This window comes from Tiliqua scincoides, chromosome 6 (assembly GCF_035046505.1).
Source record: "Tiliqua scincoides isolate rTilSci1 chromosome 6, rTilSci1.hap2, whole genome shotgun sequence".
NCBI lineage: Eukaryota > Metazoa > Chordata > Lepidosauria > Squamata > Scincidae > Tiliqua > Tiliqua scincoides.
Window position 1 is genome coordinate 47,844,211 of NC_089826.1, and position 15,214 is coordinate 47,859,424.

Sequence of the window (15,214 nt, forward strand, 5' to 3'; positions counted from 1 at the left end):
GACTTACTTCTGAGTAGACATGCAGAGGATTAGGCTTTTGACACGCAGGACACAAAGTGCAGGGGCAGAGGGAAGGGGCCCCGAGATGGGCCTTTGCTATAGAGATCAAGAGCCCAATCCCCTACGTGTCTACTCAGAAGTAAGTTTCACTGTAGTCAGTGCGGCTTACTCCCAGGTAAGTGTGGATAGGATGTAGCCTGAGAAAGGAATTCGCATGTCTTTTGTGCCCTGTCTGAGAGCCCAATCCTATGCATGTCTACTCAGAAGTAAGTCCCATGAGAGTCAATGGGGCTTCCTCCCAGGAAAGTGTGGAGCTGCGTGTCTACTCCACAGTAAGTCCCCTCATAGTCAGTGGGGCTTCCTCCCAGGAAAGTGCAGGGGAGGCGGTGGCTGAGGGGGGCGGGGCGGCGGACGCGCTCCTCCCCTCGGCCGCGGTAGCCGGTGTGGCCGCGCGGCGCTCCCTCCCCCGCTCCTGCCGTGGTTGCGGCAGCAGCAGCACAAAGCGCGCGGCTGGGTGGAGGCCGCTGTCGCCCCTCGCGCAGCCTCGTCCCTCCCCCCCTCCGAGGCCGGCGCCCGAGCTGCGCGGCGGGACGCGGCGGCACCTCTCCCGCCCGGCCGCCTGAGGGGATGCGGCGGTTGAGGCGGGGGAGGGAGACGACAGCGGCAGCGACCGGGCACTGCCAGGCGGCCCGGCGGAGGAGCAGCCGCCGCGCGAGAGGCCCCGGCCGGGCGGCGGCGCTGCTGCTGCGGTGAGGGCTTCGCCTCCAGCCCCGCCGAGGAGCGGCTGAGCGCCCCACCGACGCGCGGAAGCCCGGCGGCCTCGGCCAGGAGCAGGCGCCGCGGAGGGGCCGGGCCCGCAGCACGGAGGGGCGAGATGGCGTCCTACGTGGATAACAACTTCCGCCAGGCGGTCATGAAGAACCCGGCAGACAGGAGCCCCCAGGTAGGCGCCCGCCGCCCTCCTGTCTCCCCGGCCTCGAGCGGGGCTGGCTTCTGAGCGGACTGCGTGGGGCTCTGGGGCTGCCATCCATCCACTCTTACCTGGGAGTAAGCCCCCTTGACTCTCATGGGGCTTACTTCTGAGTAGACGGGCTCTGGGGCTGCCGTCCTAGCCACACTTTTCTGGGAGTAAGCCCCAGTGACTATAATGGGACTTTTAATCCTATCCACACTTACCTGGGAGTGAGCCCCATGAGCTATAATGGGGTTTACTTCTGAGTAGGCATGACCAGGATTGGACTCTCTGCAGTCTGCTCAGATATCCCATTATAGTCAGTGGGGCTTACTCCCAGGTAGGTGTGGATAGGATGGCAGCTTTAATCAGGAGCTGATTCTTTTCTGTCTCCTCTTCTGGAGTTTCCAGTAAACCCCCCCCAGTCTCATTTAGGTGCCATTTATTTATCCATCTTCTGCTCCTCTTGGAAGGAGAACCCAGTCACAGACACCACTCATTGCTCTCTTCCCCATGGCCTTAGAATAGGGCCCCTTCCTTTACATGCTTTCCCAGCCTTTCTTAATTCAGTTTGTAAAATGCATTCACCCTATTTCTGCTCACAAAGTTGTTGAAAGGGTGGCGATTGAATGGTTAAAGCTTAGATTCTCCCCATCTCTCTCCTCATCCTACAACTCCTCCCATATGTAGAGTTGTGGTGTTAATGGCTGTGAGTTCAGATTCATCAGGAGGATGAATCTGAATTTTGACACTTACTTATGTAGGGCCATTCGATTTAATTGCATTATCTAGCTTTTGCAAAGTGTGTATGCCTAACAATTTAGTTCCTTTGGATTCTTCCTCCTATTCTTACATGCCTATAGGAGTTACTTTGCAGGTTTTCCACTTCTCTCTAATCCTTCTTTTGCTTACTGAAATGAAGGCTGCTCATTCATTCATAACTGGCACAAGGTTTCATTTTCCTCATTTTAACCAGAAAGATTATCTTGGATGGATGCAGAATTTGGTCTTTTATGCTTCTGTTAGGAAGGCTGCAATTCTGTGCCTACTTTCCTGAAGCTCCATTGAAGACAATGGGACTTACTTCTGATTAGACAAGCAGACAAGCAGTACTGTTCTTTTAGTCAGCATTCAGTTCAGCAGGCAGAAGCTCCATCCTTTATTTTTAGGGGGATAGTACAGTTAGGCAATCCTCCCAGATTAGACATTGGATTTTTATGCTTTAAGGAATTATGTAAATGATTTACTCTACTAGATATTGTGCAGCCTGTAGGAATCTGTTAAGGTTACAAAGGCTTGCAGATTTGTTCATCCATTGATTTTGGTGAGGGTTTAGAACTCTGTGCTGAGTAAACCAAGAAAGTCCATTGTATCATTTGGTGTATCAGTTTGTGAATGGTGCAATAACCCATAATTCCTTTGGCTTACCAACTGCAAAAGCATTATCATTAATCCTTTCTGGAAAGAGAAGATTTAGACAATACATTTTTTTTTTTGCACATTTAACATGTTTTCTGCTAATTGCTGATTAGGACTATCTCCCAAAATAGAACAAGTAGTTTATTTCATTTCTGCTTTTTACTCCCTGTTTCTGTCATCTTTTACCATTCCACAAAGCTTAGCAGTATTTCTGGCAAATATGTGTTGCTCAAAAGGGGAATGAAATTCTTAAGTAATGGGAGAAGCATTATTTTTATATTCACCTGTACTTTTCATTTTTGACCTGCTTCTCTGGAATGTCAGAGCTGGGCCAGTGTCTTTCTGTTGAATGGTTGGCAGTTTGTAAATGGAATGAGAACTTGAAGGTGATACTCCAGTAATTTTTGTGTAGGATAACCTTTTAAGGGTTGTGCTATGCAGATTTCTTCTGCTTTGAAATGGTGACTACAGAGACTATTACTGTCAACCCTTTAAAGATAAGCTTTTTACTGTGCTAAGGCTCAGTAAAAAGGCTCCTATCAAGCCTTAGCTCAATAGCTGACACTTCATGGAGTTATTTGCTTCTTGCAGCTAGTGCCATCTGTCCCATTTTCTCAGGCCTTGTCTCATCTGTCTAAAACACTCCACATACCATGATTTTAACAAGTGGTGTTATTTTTTCCACTGCTGTGATTGTTGGTAATTTTTGGCTCTTATCAGCAAAAATGTTACTGTCAACGTTGTAAATTGTAAGCAAGTGCAGTTAATGGAATTATAACTGTATATCCAGAAGCCCTTAGCTGCTGTTTTGGTTACCTTTGCTTGTCCTGGTTTGTATGGCAGTGTGTATGGCAGGGTTGAGAATTGAGCCACAGAAATCAGACATTCTTATTTGAATATTTTTACTCATCTTTACTATCTTTTTAATAGTGCTAAATCTCCTGTGTTCTTGCTTGACCTTTTTCATTCAACTGTACTTATTTAAAGGCAATAACTAGTTTGGTTATGCTGGAAAAATTATATTTATAAGTGTGTACTGTAGTCTAGAAGAAGAGAGAGTTTTAGTAATGGGTTTGATGTATATTAGGATAAGAGGAAATAAGATTGTCAGTTGGTTCAGTAGCAAGAAGATTGACTAACTAGTTTTGAACATCTGCCATCACGCTGTGTGTCCATTAGGCTAGACTGTGAGAGACAAAATTTGTTCTGTGCCCAGTAAATTGAACTGCTAAACTTTCCTGTCTTGGTGCCAGTCTTTAAAGAAGAAAAAAGAGCATAAAGTGATGCAGTGAAGAAATTGGCTTCAGTGCAGATATAGGGCTAACATAAGAAATGGTGCAGAAAGCTAAATCCAGAACACCAAGACTGCATTAATGCTGCAACTGTTAAGTATTTGCAGACCTAAAACTGTAGTAGTGGCATACTTTAAAAGGTACTTTAGATCAGTAAAGCCACAGTTGGGTCAGGATTTTAGGAAAATAAAATCAGACTGCAGGAAATGCATTTGGTTATCGGCACTGGAGGCATTTTAGGTTGGCAGTGAAATGGGCCTTTTATTGCCTTTTTTGACAGTTGCATAGAAGGGAGTGCTTTTTAGTACTTAAATCTACTTTTTTGTAATTTGATTTTAGTGGCTACTTCAGTATTACATTTTGTCTGAGTTATTTGAGTTCAGTCTCTGCTACTCCAATAAAATATATTTGAGGTGTCTTTGAAGGTTATGCATTTTTCTTGCCAGACTATTTCATTCCTCAAGTCAGCCAGTGCAGCTATTGGTTTACCTCTGTCTTTTAAATCAAATGGACATCTGATTATTTCTCAGTAATTTTACATAAAAATCTTTGTAATTTGTTCCTCTGAATAGCTGATACAGACTGAATGTTCGTGATGATGGTTTGACTAGCTTATTCAGTGAACGATGAGTCTTTATCATTGCACCATTGCAATGTCACAAACATAATATCAGGCCAGGATTGTGGGCAAGATGTGGCACAGCAAGAGTTAATGGGCAGGAGGTCTGGTCTAGAGGGTAGAGCCTCCATTTGCCTGAAGATTAGCATCCACAAGGTCGCCAGTTTGAGGCCACCGGCACTTTGCGACCTTGAAGCAGCTGGCAAGCTGCAGCTGAGCTGTTCCATCTGCTCGGAGCGTGGGAGGATGGAGGCCAGAATGTTAAACCAAATCGGAGTGTAACACCTTGAATGTGGTGGTTCTTGAAAGAGAGAACCTTCTTTCAATTTGTAAAAATCCCTGCGTGGATTTAATAAGCCTGCCTGTGTAAACCGCCTTGAATAAAGTCTTGAATAAAGACCAAGAAAGGCGGTATATAAATACTGTATATTATTATTATTATTATTAATGGCAAATGATGTAAAGATATTCCTTAACTGTACGGTGTTTTGTTTAATTTGACGACACCAAACTTTTCTGAGTGGTGAAGACCAGAAGTGATTGTGAGGAGCTCCAGAAGGATCTCTCCAGACTGGCAGAATGGGCAGCAAAATGGCAGATGCGCTTCAATGTCAGTAAGTGTAAAGTCATGCACATTGGGGCAAAAAAATCAAAACTTTAGATATAGGCTGATGGGTTCTGAGCTGTCTGTGACAGATCAGATCTTGTGGTGGTGGTGGACAGGTCGATGAAAGTATCGACCCAATGTGCGGCGGCAGTGAAGAAGGCCAATTCTATGCTTGGGATCATTAGGAAGGGTATTGAGAACAAAACGGCTAGTATTATAATGCCATTGTACAAATCTATGGTAAGGCCACACCTGGAGTATTGTGTCCAGTTCTGGTTGCCGCATCTCAAAAAAGACATAGTGGAAATGGAAAAGGTGCAAAAGAGAGCAACTAAAATGGTTACGGGGCTGGGGCACCTTCCTTATGAGGAAAGGCTACGGCGTTTGGGCCTCTTCAGCCTAGAAAAGAGACGCCTGAGGGGGGACATGATTGAGACATACAAAATTATGCAGGGGATGGACAGAGTGGATAGGGAGATGCTCTTTACACTCTCACATAATACCAGAACCAGGGGACATCCACTCAAATTGAGTGTTGGGCGGGTTAGGACAGACAAAAGAAAATATTTCTTTACTCAGCCTGTGGTCGGTCTGTGGAACTCCTTGCCACAGGATGTGGTGCTGGCGTCTAGCCTAGACGCCTTTAAAAGGGGATTGGACAAGTTTCTGGAGGAAAAATCCATTATGGGGTACAAGCCATGATGTGTATGCGCAACCTCCTGGTTTTAGAAATGGGTTATGTCAGAATGCCAGATGCAAGGGAGGGCACCAGGATGAGGTCTCTTTTTATCTGGTGTGCTCCCTGGGGCATTTGGTGGGCCGCTGTGAGATACAGGAAGCTGGACTAGATGGGCCTATGGCCTGATCCAGTGGGGCTGTTCTTATGTTCTTAATTGCACAATGTAAAGTGTTCCTAGTTTGAATAGTGTATTTTTGGTGTGTTATTGGCACAGTACTACTACTCTACTCTTTCTGGATGCTGCTTCAGTGAACTCTTATTTTAATTTGCATTCATATTTTATTCCGTTTTGTATTAGAATTTGATCTGATCCATTGTGGATACACCTTTCACATGATAAATCATATTGGCTTAATAGAGCTCTAGTTTCCTCTTTCTCTGTATTTTTGTAGGCAGGGAAACTGGGTTGTCTGTGCACACCTTTCATATCCACATCTAGCCTTCACTTTTGCTTCCTTGCAAGTTATTTATGCATCGAGGGGATGAATTGAGAAATGCATGGACCTATCATTTTCTTCTCCCTCCCTAGCAATGTCCTGCTCTCTCTCTCTCTCTCTCTCTCTCTCTCTGTGTGTGTGTGTGTTTTGGGGGGAGGGTTTTATTCAGCCTATGTGTGCATAAGATTACATCCTTAGGGATCTAATATCCTAGTCATCTGTTCATCTATTTAAGGGTATGCATATGCTTTTTAAGATTCAAGTCTACACTGTTTAAAAAAAAAAGATTTAGTATGGTAGACTTTTCAATGTCATATTGAGAACCATTATCCTTGCTTGTACTTGGCAAACTGTCATATTTGCTACCATGTGGGTTTCTGAATTAGACTCCTCCTGCATGCCACCTAATTCACTTTTGTGCTGTGCTGTGGCCAGAAAATGGAATGTTCAGGATGAAAGGAAAGAAGCAACATTGTTAATAGATACTCCTCAAGAGATGAGATGTTTGTCATGGAATTGCCTAGTCTCCTAGATACAGATATCATGTATCCTGGTTTTTGAAAAGATGGCTTGACTTATCTAACAGCTTTCCAAAATAACATGGTCTTGCTGAAGTTCTTAATGAACATGATGTCATACTGTCATGTATGTTCCTGCACCTTTTCCAAATCTGGGAGAGGCTGGGAAATACACAATGTGATTGACACTATAAAATGAGAGAAAGGAGGAATGTGACCTGAGGAGGGTGTCTTTTGCAGTTATTCTGTGTTTACTGTAACATAGTTTGGTCCTTTTTAATAAATAGTTTTATGATACCTCCTCTTAGCACATTTGAACAGTTCAAATTAGGGAGGTCACAATTAGTGTACAATTCAAGCTGGAAAACATCAGATGTTAGAAAACATAGGATCAGTATTTTCTGAACTCGCAGAATTAAAGTGCTTTTCATACAAGAAACTGATTGGCACAAATGTTCAAGCTGTCTGTAGTTCTTAGGACTTTGGGACAGTGGGTCTTTTCTTTCACCTATTTCAACACCCCTGATACTTGTCACTAGGAAAAAAGATGAAGAACTTTAGTTTTCAGGGGACATCTTGCTTTTTGGTATATTTGAACATCACATATGAATAAGAAGAATGTGGTTGATAAAGTAACCATCCTGGAAGCCAAATTATTCACTGTGGGGGGGGGGGGGTTTGGGAGGCTCTTCTGGGTCACGCTGGGCTGGTGACCCACTCTACCTCTACAGGCTTCACAATGGCCTGCAGAAGCCTTGAAAAGTTACTTCTGGTTTTTGGAAAATCACTTCCAGCTGGCTTCCGAAAACCAGAAGTGGCTTTCTGAGGCTTCTGCAGATCATTCTGAGGCCTGCAGAGGCCACTATAGTGGATTGCCAGCCCATTCAACCCAGAAGAGCCTCCCTACCCTCCCAGGAAATCATTCCTGCATTTGTGACCCACCATGAAGGCTTGTTTTGGTGCTGAGAAGATTCGGAACAATTGGGTTAAAGTGTTTTGAAAACTGTATTTTAAAGTCCACTGACAATTTTACTGTCTTGAGTTGCCTGAATATTAGACTAAAAATTGTAGACTAAAAATTGTAAAATTAATTTTTATTGTGTTTTGCTTGTTCTGTTGTTGCATTTTAATGCAGCTGTAGGTTAATGTTGTTGGAGAACTGTGTCAATACTATGCTCTATCTTCAGAATTTTTGCTGTTCTTTTAGTTGTGAATTTTTGTTGCTGCTTTATCATTGTAAAGTCAGGATGCATCTTATGTGATGGTTAGATTTGGGAGTCCACATGTAAAGGGAAAATTGTATATAGTTGAAACTGCCTTAAAGAATATTCAGAGTTCTGTCTCTTTAAAAAAACTAAAATCATTGTACTAGAAACACACAGAACTGAGATGACTGAGGATAGTTGGTATTAGCCCAATTTGTCCAATAGGTATTTTTGGCTGTAAAGAAAGCGGGGTTGAAATTTGCCTGATTTGAATCATGGGTTGTATGATACTCTCAGGGTTGCTTGATTAAAATCTAGAGTTAAGATGATAGCAATTGGCTGGTCCCTTTTTGTGCTTCTAAATATTTCAAATATATATTTCTATTCAGGATTGTTGCTGGCACCTAATAAAATGTTCCATTGATATCTCCACTTCTGATGTAAGTGTTGAAAGGCCTATCTTCATTTACATTTAGCTGAACTCTGCATAAATTGCATAACTGTGTTTGATGCAGTCTAAACAGTTGTGACTGTAGTGCAGAAGGAAATGTCGCTAACTCTTTGTAGTGTGGCCTTTACTATAGTCCTGACTGTTACTCCTGTCCTTATGTATCTTAGGGCGCAATCCTAATCAACTTTCCAGCCCTTAGGTAAGGGCAATGCAGCTCTGAGGTAAGGGAACAGACATTCCCTTACCTTGAGGAGGCCTTGGTGACTGCCACCCAACTGCAGGATGCAGCACATACCCCATTGGCACAGCTGTGTCAGTGTGGAAAAGTTGGTTAGGATCTCGGCCTTTGTATTTGCAAGAGTCCTAAACCCATAGTTGCCTGTCTCTTCAACTTTTTCTGAAGGCTGCAGCTCTGCTTGCAGCCTACTGGTTACTACTATACTTCTTATTTGTTTGGGATTTTTTTCATTCATCCATCTGAAAGTAGATGGAGTTTCTTAATTGTAGAATGTGTTTTTCTGTTCTGTATACTGGACGCTGTTATTTGGGAACTGTTCCACTGCAAGGAATACTGCAACAATTTGAGAAGGATCCTTGTGTGCAAAGTGTTACAAAATAAAGCCAAGACAAGCAGGTATCTGTTTTCATGTATTCAATATTTCTTTTTAACCATTTCTGTTCCACTATTTTTTAATCCCATTAGGAAACAACAAACACATTTTATAGTTAAGCTCTGCCTCCAGAGGGTTGATGAAACTTGCAAACATACCAGGATGGATACGTTGTTCATTTCACATGTCTTTATTGCATCCAGTGGCAAAAAAAAAAAAAAAAAAAAAACAGGAAAAGGGGAGAGGTTGGCTCTCCTTCTCAGGTTAATGCCATCTTTTCTGCTGAGCTCTGGCATGGCTCACTTGGTAACTTATATAGAGGCCCTCCTTTGATGTAGCCCAGGGTAGCATGAGCCTAGGATCTTATGCCACGTGCTGCCTCCTGGCTTATGAGCTCTGTCTAGTCCTTAGGGATAGGCTCTGTGTATCTTGGGCCGTTTTCCTGGGCTGACACAGGTCAAGCTGGACTGTGGACATTCCCTGGTGAGCCTCTATCCAGGCATCTACAAAGCCTCCAATCAGAGCCAGATTTTCCTCCCCCCCAGCTCTGTTCCTTCTCTAGCCTTGCCTCTTGCCTCCTCTTGCTACTGCTCTTCTTTTGTTCAGCCCTCTGCCTTAGACTCCTTCAGCTTCTCTCACTTCCTCTCCCCTGGTTCCTTCCATTCCTCTCACCACCTTCTCCCACTCGACTCATTTCCATCTTTCTGGCTCCTTCTCCACCATTCCCCCTTTGTCCCTGGCTCCAGTCACGCTCTTCCTTCTTGTCTCCTTGCCCTGGGGAAGCCCTTTACTAGACCTGACCCAGCCTCACCCTCCAACCTTCAGCTATAGCTCCCTTGCAGTTTCTTGTGACAACATCAAGCGAGGCCTTGCTGCAGGTACTGTTTCCATTGGAAATATGTTTGGCAGTAAATCATGACAGGACCTTTTCTGTTATAACTCCTGACCACAGGAACATGCTCCCTTTGGAAATTTGGACTTGTTTGACTAGCTTGATTAGTCACCATATTTGAAGAGTAAAGCCACTTCAGGTCAGTTGATGTTGTTATGCATCTTTATAGAGTTTGCCTTTCAATGATTTTTTTTTTCTTCACTTTGGAGGTCTAGATTTGGTACATGTGTATCTCACACTTGTATTGCATTGTATTGCATTAGCTAAAACTGATCACTATGTGAGATAATTGGTGCCTCATCTGTTACATATGGGGGAGGGGAGAACAAAATGCATTCTTCCTGAGGTATGCATGTTGCTCATTAGTGACTGATATCCAAAGAATTTAATTGTTGTTGAAAGAGGAAGTAATTGTAATACATTCTCAAAAAAATTTTTTTTTAAAGAATATAACCCTTTTTGATTTTACTCTGATTCCCATAAGCTGCTGAATACCTATGCTTCTGGCTTGCTTGTAGGGTGGAGATTTGTATTGCACTATTGTAAAGTTAAAGGGTGGAGGCTCCAGACATCATACTCAGGACTCAGGATTTACATGGTTAATAGAGCATGTGTGCTCAATAGACTGATGTGCATGCTTGTGTGTGTGCCATTTCAAATGCTTCCTAAACACCAGTCTGTAAGCAACCAGTCCCCCTTGATTTAGAAAAGGGCTATGATTTAGTGGTAGAGCGCGCTTAGAGCATGAGGACCCAGGCTTCAGTCACTGACATCTCTGTGGAAGGTAGAGAAAAATTCATGCCTGGAGAGTTGCTTTCAGTCTGTGTTGACAGTATTGACCTAAATTAATCAATGGTCCGCCTCAGTATAAAGCAGTTGCTTAGTATTTAAGGATAACCTAGGCAGGGGGAGAACACTGACATAGGCGCAAGTCTTCGACTTTCCAGGGAACTGTACTGCTACAGATTATCTACCTGGGCAACAGCAAAGCAAATTTGACTGAACTACAGGCTAGTTACTGCAGCTTGCTGGCACATGAAAAAGCAGGTGGTACTGGCACATGGAAAAAGCCAGCAAACTCTCTGCATAAGATGCTCCTTGCTCCACTATTGGGCTAAGACAAGCCCACCAAAACGTAATGGCACGTATGCACATGTGTGTGGTTGCTTCTTTTGCCTCTTTTCGTCTAGTGGAGGTGGATTCACCAAACACTGACACAGCATGGCAGCTGAATTTAGTGGTTTGTGCCCAGTTCACTATTTCACAATTCAGATGAGGTTGATGATATGGGAAGTGTAGGAGCAAGACAGGATCAGAAGTAGGTTCCCCTAAGGGTCCAGGGCTGCGGCAGCTGCCCACGTAGTTTTGCAATGATGTGTCGATCTTGGCTTTGCAGCTTAGCTCAGTGGTTCCCAAACTCCTACATGGGAGTTGGGAACCAGGTAAGTATCTATGTGGATGGGTAGGGAGGCGGAGAGCAGGGCAGCAATGGCATTGCAATGCCAGGGGGCTTATTTTTACCTTGGGGCAGAGATGGCCTCCAGCAGGATCCTGGAGGCTTGCAGCCCCCTCCGATGTCCTCCAAGTTTTCTGTAAACAATCCTTAACTCCAATCAGCAGCTACTTCTGTTTTCATGCCTTCTGCCCCCAAGGTAATAAATAAGCCCCTTGGTAGTGGCAGCGCTGCGATTGGAGCAGGGCCACTTCTCTTAAAGGGAAATGCCCTGCTTTCGGTTCCCCTGGTGACCCATGACCCACCCACCAGTTTGGGAACTACTGCCTTAACCTACTGAGTGGTGGTGATCTGGTTCCTCTGCCTTTTTTATATGGCCTGTTTTTCCCCATTGCTAGTTGCAGAATGTGACTTTTTTCAGTTTCATCAACATTCTTGACCTCACATTTTGGAAATGCTGTTTATCAAGTGCTCCTCTATTTCTTGCTTCTCTGGGATTGTGAACTTGCTGTTTTTGTGAAACTGTATAGTAGCTGAACTTGGTCGTGCTGGAGCTCTGGAGGGAAAAAAGTCTGGAAAATTAAGCACTGAATAATATCTGTATGATACAAGCAGGTTGTGGTGTTAGCCTGCTTATGTAACTTGGCAGCAATGAAAACCATTTTTATAGGAACAAAAGCATATTTGACCTGCGCGTAATCCCTCTGCCAAGTCTATTCTTTTAGTTCAAATTCCAAAGGAAAGCGATAATAGTTTTAAAAAAGGATTTAAATAGCACAGAGCGGAAACTGTTCACATTAGCCAAGACACCTACTTTCCGCAAACATAGGTCTTGGTAGCAGTCGAAATGTGATTGCTATTTTCTTTTTTTTAATGTGTCTAGTTTCTTCCTTTTGTATGTAAAATTAGCCCAGCACCTGAAAATTGGAAAACTTTCTCAGAAGTTTAAGCAGCTATAATTATATCATGATTTTGGAGGACCATTAAACTGTAATGCATGATTCTGGGCCTTGATGTGTATTGGGAAATGTTTGGTGGGGTGGAGGGGACAGAGTATCCATACCGTAGCTCTTGTATAATTAGAATTGATTTGATAGGGCTTATGTTGACATGGCACCTCAGAAGAAGTGACATTTAGCAGCATAGGACCAGAATATGCTGAAGAAAAGTTGCAGGGGTAACTTGTGATTCACATCTGATTCACACACTGTGTTTATTCCTTGATTGATGCTGGCCTAGCTACAAGGCTTGAAAGAATCACTTTTGAGGTGATTTGGGGAGGTGTGTCAAATTGACAAGGGTGTTTGCCTTTTGCTTACTCAGCTGCTTCAACCTACTCTCCAGTCCTCTTCTTACTTGTTGACAGCAAGCAGGAAGAGCAAGGCAGTGGAAGCCCACCTCTTCTTCCAAGTGCTGCTGGAGGGGAAAAAAAGCTGCTGCCACCTCCTCACCCACCCAGCTGCTTTGAAAACCCAGTTGGTTGGGCAAGGTTCAGTGAAATGTGTTGATCTGGAGCATATCCCTTTACCTTAAGCTCTGGTGCCACATCCTTCTCCACACAGTTCTGTTTAAAATACATATGGAGAAAGTGGATGGTGCTGGATCTGAAAATAATAGGACTGGGGGTGGGCTCTGGATTGCTGTGCTTTGTCTTGCATTATCCCCCCCCCTTCCTTGTCCACTTGGCTGCTTATCTTGACAGCTGGGTGGATAAGGAAGAGGATAGGTTGGCAGCAACAGTGAAGGAGGGGTGCTTGTGTAAGGGGGTTTTAAATGGTATTTTTGGGGGGAGAGAGATTGTGTATTAGCAGGGGTGATAATCCACCCTGATTCCGGGGGCGGATCTTGGTCATCATGACTTTCTGAATGAACAATCTTGATTGAAAAAGTTTGATCTGGTACTATATGAAAAGTTCTGTATGAGTTGATGAATATGCAGGGTCTAATTCATATATGCAAGTCAAGAACTGATACTACATAAATGAGATGAGATTCATTTTTAAAAATGAAGGGGGACCTGGGAAACTATAGGCTGGTCAACCTAGCATCTTTTCCAGATAAGATGGTAAAATGCCTCATCAAAGATAAAGTCTTAAAACACATAGATGAACAAGTCTTGCTGAGGGAGAACCATCATGGCTTCTGTAAGACCAGTTGTACCTCATGAACCTTATAGAATTCTTTGGAAAAGGTCAGCAGGCATGTGGATGTGGGAGAACCTGTGGATATTCTGTATCTGGATTTTCAGGTGTTCAGCATGGTCTTTCACCAAAGGCTGCTAAGAAAATTCTGCTGTCAGGGAATAAGAGGGCAGGTCCTCTCATGGATTAAGAATTGGTTGAGGACCAGGAAATAGAGAATGGGTGTCAATGGGCAATTTTCACAATGGGGAGAGGTGAAAAGCGTGTGCAGGTGCTTTTCAACCTGTTTATAAATGACCTGGAAACAGGCTTAAGCAGCGAGATGGCCAAGTTTGCAGATGACACTAAACTTTTCTGAGTGGTCAAGACAAGAAGGGATTGTGAAGAGCTCCAGAAGAATATCACCAAACTGGGAGAATGGGCAGCAAAATGGCAGATGCGTTTCAATGTAAGTAATTGTAAAGTAGTGCACATTGGGGCAAAAAACTTAAAACTATGTATAGGCTAATGGGTTCTGAGCTGTCTGTGATAGATCAGGAGAGATATCTTGGGCTGCTGGTTGACGCAAAATGTGGTGGCGATGAAGGCTAATTCCATACTTGGGAACATTAGAAAAGGTATTGTGTCTAATATTATAATGCCCTTGTATAAATTGATGGGAAGGCCACACCTGGAGTATTATATCCAGTTCTGGTTGCCACATCTCAAAAAGGATATAGTGGAAATGGAAAAGGTGCAGAAAAGAGCAACCAAAATGATTACTGGGCTGGGGCACCTCCCTTACAGGGTAAGACTACAGCATTTGGGGCTCTTCAGTCTAGAAAAAAGGTGTCTGAAGGGGGACATGATTGAGACACACAAAATTATGTATGGGGTGGATAGGGGAATGTTCTTTTCCCTGTCACGCAACACCAGAACCAGTATACATCTGCTAAAATTGAGTGTTGGGAGAATTAGGACAGACAAAAGAAAATGCTTCTTTACCTAGCTTGTAATTAGTCTGTGGAAGTCCTTGCCACAGGATGTGGTGATGGCATCTCGCCTTAGATGCCTTTAAACGGGGATTGGACAAATTTCTAGAGGAAAAGTTCATCACAGGTGTGATGGAGGGGTTAACAGTTGTAGTTTCTGTTTAGGATTTTCTCTGATTTCCTGCAATGCCTGAGGTGCCTCAGACTCAGAAATGGGGGTCAGTGGGTTACCTTAGAATGCCAGATACAAGGAATGGCACCAGGATGCAGGTTTCTTGTTGTTTTGTGTGCTCCCTGAGGCATTTGGTGGGCTGCTGTGAGATATAGGAAGCTGAACTGGATGGGCCTATTTCCTGATCCAGCGGGGCTGTTCTTATGTTCTTAACCAATTGGAGGGCTGGGGAGTTGGGACTAGAAAAGCTCTTCAGGCCTAAGTCAGTCAGTCAGTCTCTCTCTCTCTCTCTCCCCCCCCCCCCCCCCGCTGCATGCTGCAAATTGGGCAGGACAGGGAGAGCCTCTCTGGCCCTGCCTTCCCAGCCCTCCAATTGACTGGCTCGCATTTTTTTTAGTCTGAGGCACCTCAGACATTGGAGGGAATCAGTGAGAAAATCCATTACAGAAACCACAACTGTTAATCCCTTCATCACAGCAGGTTACAAGCCATGATGGTTATGTGCAACCTCCTGGTTTAAAAAGTAGGCTACCTAAGAATGCCAGATGTAAGGGAGGGTGCCAGGATGCAGGTCCCTTGTCTTGTGTGCTCCCTGAGGCATCTGGTGGGCCACTGTGAGATTCAGGAGGCTGAACTGGATGGGCCCTTGGCCTGATCAAGCATGACTCTTCTTATATTCTTATAAGTATACATATGTGAATGACTTGGAGTGTCTGAGTTTGGGTGGACATTATG

At 43.9% G+C, this 15,214-nt stretch overlaps 1 protein-coding gene across 6 annotated transcripts in view; it reads left to right on the top strand.

The window, feature by feature from the left end:
* Window positions 1-476: 476 nt before the first annotated feature.
* Window positions 477-15,214, top strand: part of RAPGEF2 (Rap guanine nucleotide exchange factor 2) — a 225,689-nt gene continuing 210,951 nt past the window's right edge. For 4 of the 6 annotated variants that reach the window (XM_066631659.1, XM_066631664.1, XM_066631665.1 and 1 more), the window contains exon 1: window positions 867-943. Coding sequence is in view for 2 of the 6 variants with exons in the window: in XM_066631661.1 (XP_066487758.1) it covers window positions 875-943 (69 nt within the window). In the remaining 4 variants the exon portion in view is untranslated. Of the gene's footprint in view, window positions 944-15,214 lie in introns of all 6 variants that reach the window. The other 2 variants (XM_066631661.1, XM_066631663.1) reach the window with 1 other exon arrangement.